Raw genomic sequence first — 4083 nt, 5'->3', positions numbered from 1 at the left:
AAGTGCGTAGACTTCATCAACCTATCCACCACCACCCAGATGGCATCGTGCTTCAGCTTGGTTCTCGGTAGCCCCATCAGAAAGTCCATGGTGATGTGCTCTCATTTTCATCCTGGGACAGGAAGAGGTTGCAACTCTCCCGCTGGCTTCTGGTGCTCAGCTTTAATCCGGAGGCAAGTCACACATTCTGAGACATACTCACGAACGTCTCTTTTCATGCCTCTCCACCAGTACTATCTTTTTAGGTCCTGGTACATCTTTATGCTTCCCGGATGTATAGCATACATCGATTTGTGTGCCTCTTGCAGAATCGTCTTCTTTACCTCACCCGCCTTGGGAACAACAAGGCGGTTGCGGAAATACAAGGCTCCATCCTCTCGGATTCTCCAATCCTCGAATTGTTCTCCATTCTGGATTCGAATCCAAATTCCTTGGAGGTGTGCATCCTGCAATTGATTATGCTTAACCCATTCTGAGACATACTCACGAACGTCTCTTTTCATGCCTCTCCACCAGTACTATCTTTTTAGGTCCTGGTACATCTTTATGCTTCCCGGATGTATAGCATACATCGATTTGTGTGCCTCTTGCAGAATCGTCTTCTTTACCTCACCCGCCTTGGGAACAACAAGGCGGTTGCGGAAATACAAGGCTCCATCCTCTCGGATTCTCCAATCCCATACTCACGAACGTCTCTTTTCATGCCTCTCCACCAGTACTATCTTTTTAGGTCCTGGTACATCTTTATGCTTCCCGGATGTATAGCATACATCGATTTGTGTGCCTCTTGCAGAATCGTCTTCTTTACCTCACCCGCCTTGGGAACAACAAGGCGGTTGCGGAAATACAAGGCTCCATCCTCTCGGATTCTCCAATCCTCGAATTGTTCTCCATTCTGGATTCGAATCCAAATTCCTTGGAGGTGTGCATCCTGCAATTGATTATGCTTAACCCATTACACAATATCCGGTGTAGAGACCAGATTATACACCATAGCCTGGTTATAATCTTCGTAGAACTGAAGATCATACTCATTCACCACTTCAGTCCTTTTCCAATCTTCCAAAGCTAATGCCGCCAGAGCCCCCATCGTCTTCCTACTAAGGGCATCAGCCACCACATTAGCTTTTCCAGGATGATATTGCAGAGTGAAGTCGTAATCTTCCATATACTCCACCCATCTCCTTTGCTTGAGATTCAAGTCTTTCTGAGTAAACAATTTCTTCAGACTTTTATGGTCAGAAAAGACCTGAAATTTTGCTCCATAGAGATAACACCTCCATATCTTCAGAGCAAATATTACCGCTGCCAATTCCAAATCATGAGTGGGGTAATTCTGTTCATGTGGTCTTAATTGGCGAGATACGTACGCTACCACGCGTCCCTCTTGCATTAAGACACAGCCAAGCCCACTTCCCGAGACGTCAGTATACACCTCATATGGTTCCTCACTATCAGGAATAGTCAAAACTGGTGCACTTGTCAGTGTAACCTTCAATTCTTGAAAACTATTTTTGCATTCGGTGTCCCATTCGAATTTGACCTCCTTCCTCGTCAATCGAGTCATCGGTGCAGCGATCCTCGAGAAGTCATTTACAAAACGCCGGTAATACCCTGCCAGTCCGAGAAAACTACGAATCTCCGCTACATTCTTCGGCATCTCCCACTGTAGCACAGTCTCGATCTTAGAAGGATCGATAGAAATTCCTTATCCTGAGATCACATGCCCAAGGAACTTCACTTCTATCAGCCAGAAGTCACACTTCTCCTTCTTAGCATACAACTGGTGTTCTCGAAGAGTCTGAAGAACAATTCTCAAATGCTGCGCATGTTCTTCCCAAGTCTTCGAATAAACCAGTATGTCATCAATGAAGACGACCACGAACCGATCCAAGTACGGCCGGAAAACACGGTTCATTAGATCCATGAATGCAGCTGGGGCATTCGTCAACCCAAACGGCATTACCAGAAACTCGAAGTGCCCATACCGAGTTCTAAATGCAATCTTCGGAATGTCTTCCTCCTTGATTTTCAGCTGATGGTACTCAGATCTCAAATCAATCTTAGAGTAAAACTATGATCCACCCAACTGATCGAATAACTCATCGATCCTTGGCAGTGGGTATTTGTTCTTCACAGTTACCCTATTCAATTGACGGTAGTCAATACACAACCGAAGAGATCTGTCGTGCTTCTTCACAAATAGCACCAGTGCACCCCAAAGGGAAGTACTATTCTGGATATATCCCTTTTCTGCCAACTCCTCAAGCTGCGTTCTTAATTCTTTCATCTCCGCCGGAGCCATCCGGTATGGAGGAATGGAAATAGGTGCCGTTTCCGGAACTAAATCAATACAGAATTCAATTTCCCGATCTGGCAAAAACCAGGTAGCTCATCAGGAAATATATCTGTAAACTCATCCACTACAGGGATTCCTGCACTATCTCCAGTTACTTCAAGTTCACCTTCTAGAGCAAGAAGAGAAGAAAAACATGCTAGATTCCTCCGTCCCCCAACACTGTACTTCAATAGTCGTTCTCCTAGGACTGGATTTAGATCTGCCCGATAAGAAATCGATGTTCCAGACTTAGTCATCAGAGTCACTCTCCTACGGTAACAATCAACAATTACTCCGTAATCCGACAACCAATCCATTCCGAGGACCACATCAAATAGGCTCATCAGAAGGATAATCAAGTCTGCTTTCATTCGCTCACCGTCAATCGTAATCCCACATGATTTACACACACTCATTACCTCCACACATCCCAGTGGGGAGTTCAAAGTCATCGGGACTTCTAAATTCTCATATTTCAGTTTCAAAGCCCGAACAAAAGAACTTGATATAAACGAGTGTGTGGCACCTGTGTCAAACAATACGTGAGCAAAAGAATGAGAGATTAGAATCATACACTCAACCACTGCGTTACTGGTCTGACCCCCAGAACTGCCTCCTGCCAGGGCATAAGCTTATCCATGTACCTTCCCTTTCCCTCTATCACCAACATTAGGCCGTTGGGTCGGAGGCCTATACTGTTGCGGCGGAGGTGGTTGTACCGGCCTCGGCGCTTGAGGCCAAAATTGTGTAAGTAGAGGTGGTTGATAAGTCGGCACAGGACGGTATTGCATCTGTTGTGGCTGATATGGTGGCATGTACGGTGGTGGCCCTTCTTGACTATAGGATGCGTCACTTTGGGCTTGTTGAGCCGGCGGTCGATTAGGACAATTCCTCCTAATATGACCCATCTGCCCACAATGGTGACACCTGGGCCCGTATGGAGCATTTCTATCACTTCCGGACGAACTACTGCCACCGCTTGTCATTTCTCCAACTGTTCGTCCCTAGTTGCGGTTTCTCCTACCACTCTGCTGTGGTCCACCCGAAACGGAAGGTCTACCAGAGATAGAGACTCGACCAGTTGCCTCTTTGCTTTGGTGATAGGCCAAGTTATCTTGTTCCACCCGTGTAGCAGCAGCTACCAAATCCCGGAAGTTCCGAATCCTTAAGGCCACCAATGACCTCCTCACAGAATTCTTGAGGCCCTTCTCAAACTTAAGACACCTCATAGGTTCAGACTCCACTAGTGATGGCGCAAACCGGGATAGGTCATTACTCTTGGCCTCATATTCCCTTACAGACATGTCACCTTGCAGCAGAGACATGAATTCCAGCGCTTTTTTCTCCCTATAACTCTGAGGGAAGTACTGCTCATTGAACAGTGTCTCAAATTGCTCCCAGGTCAGTCCTGTAACATCCATTCTTCTCTTGACCTGTTTCCACCAAGTATTCGCTAAGCCCTCCATCTTGTACACCGCAAATTCCACCCAGTATTCATCTGGAACTCCCATAGTACTCAAATGCTTGACTATGGAGTCTAACCAGAACTCTGCTTCCTGGGTCCTCCCTCACTATTAAACGAGGGGATAGGCGCACGCCTAAATTCCTAAAAGTCCCCTTGCTTCCTATCCTCAACCGGCCGCTCGTTTTGAGCTCTTGTGGCCATGCCTTGAAAGGCAGCATATATGGCATCCAGAAATCCTTGTTTCTGTTGTGCCGGTTGATTAGCGAGCCTACGGCGAGGT

At 46.5% G+C, this 4083-nt stretch overlaps 1 protein-coding gene and 1 pseudogene across 1 annotated transcript; both read right to left on the bottom strand.

The window, feature by feature from the left end:
• LOC112095380 overlaps window positions 1–3153 on the bottom strand; it is a 73316-nt pseudogene extending 70163 nt beyond the window's left edge.
• Window positions 3154–3342: 189 nt separating this feature from the next.
• LOC112095379 lies at window positions 3343–3804 on the bottom strand. The gene has a single exon (XM_024177242.1). The coding sequence runs from the start codon at window positions 3802–3804 to the stop codon at window positions 3343–3345; it is 462 nt and encodes a 153-aa protein (XP_024033010.1).
• Between the last annotated feature and the right edge of the window lie 279 nt (window positions 3805–4083).

Source organism: Morus notabilis, unplaced genomic scaffold (assembly GCF_000414095.1).
Source record: "Morus notabilis unplaced genomic scaffold, ASM41409v2 Scaffold834, whole genome shotgun sequence".
Lineage (NCBI taxonomy): Eukaryota > Viridiplantae > Streptophyta > Magnoliopsida > Rosales > Moraceae > Morus > Morus notabilis.
This window is presented reverse-complemented; position numbering and strand designations above follow the sequence as displayed.

Excerpts from the sequence above, each read along its gene's own strand:
- LOC112095379 (XM_024177242.1), bottom strand. The coding sequence starts at position 3,804 with ATGGAGGGCTTAGCGAATACTTGGTGGAAACAGGTCAAGAGAAGAATG.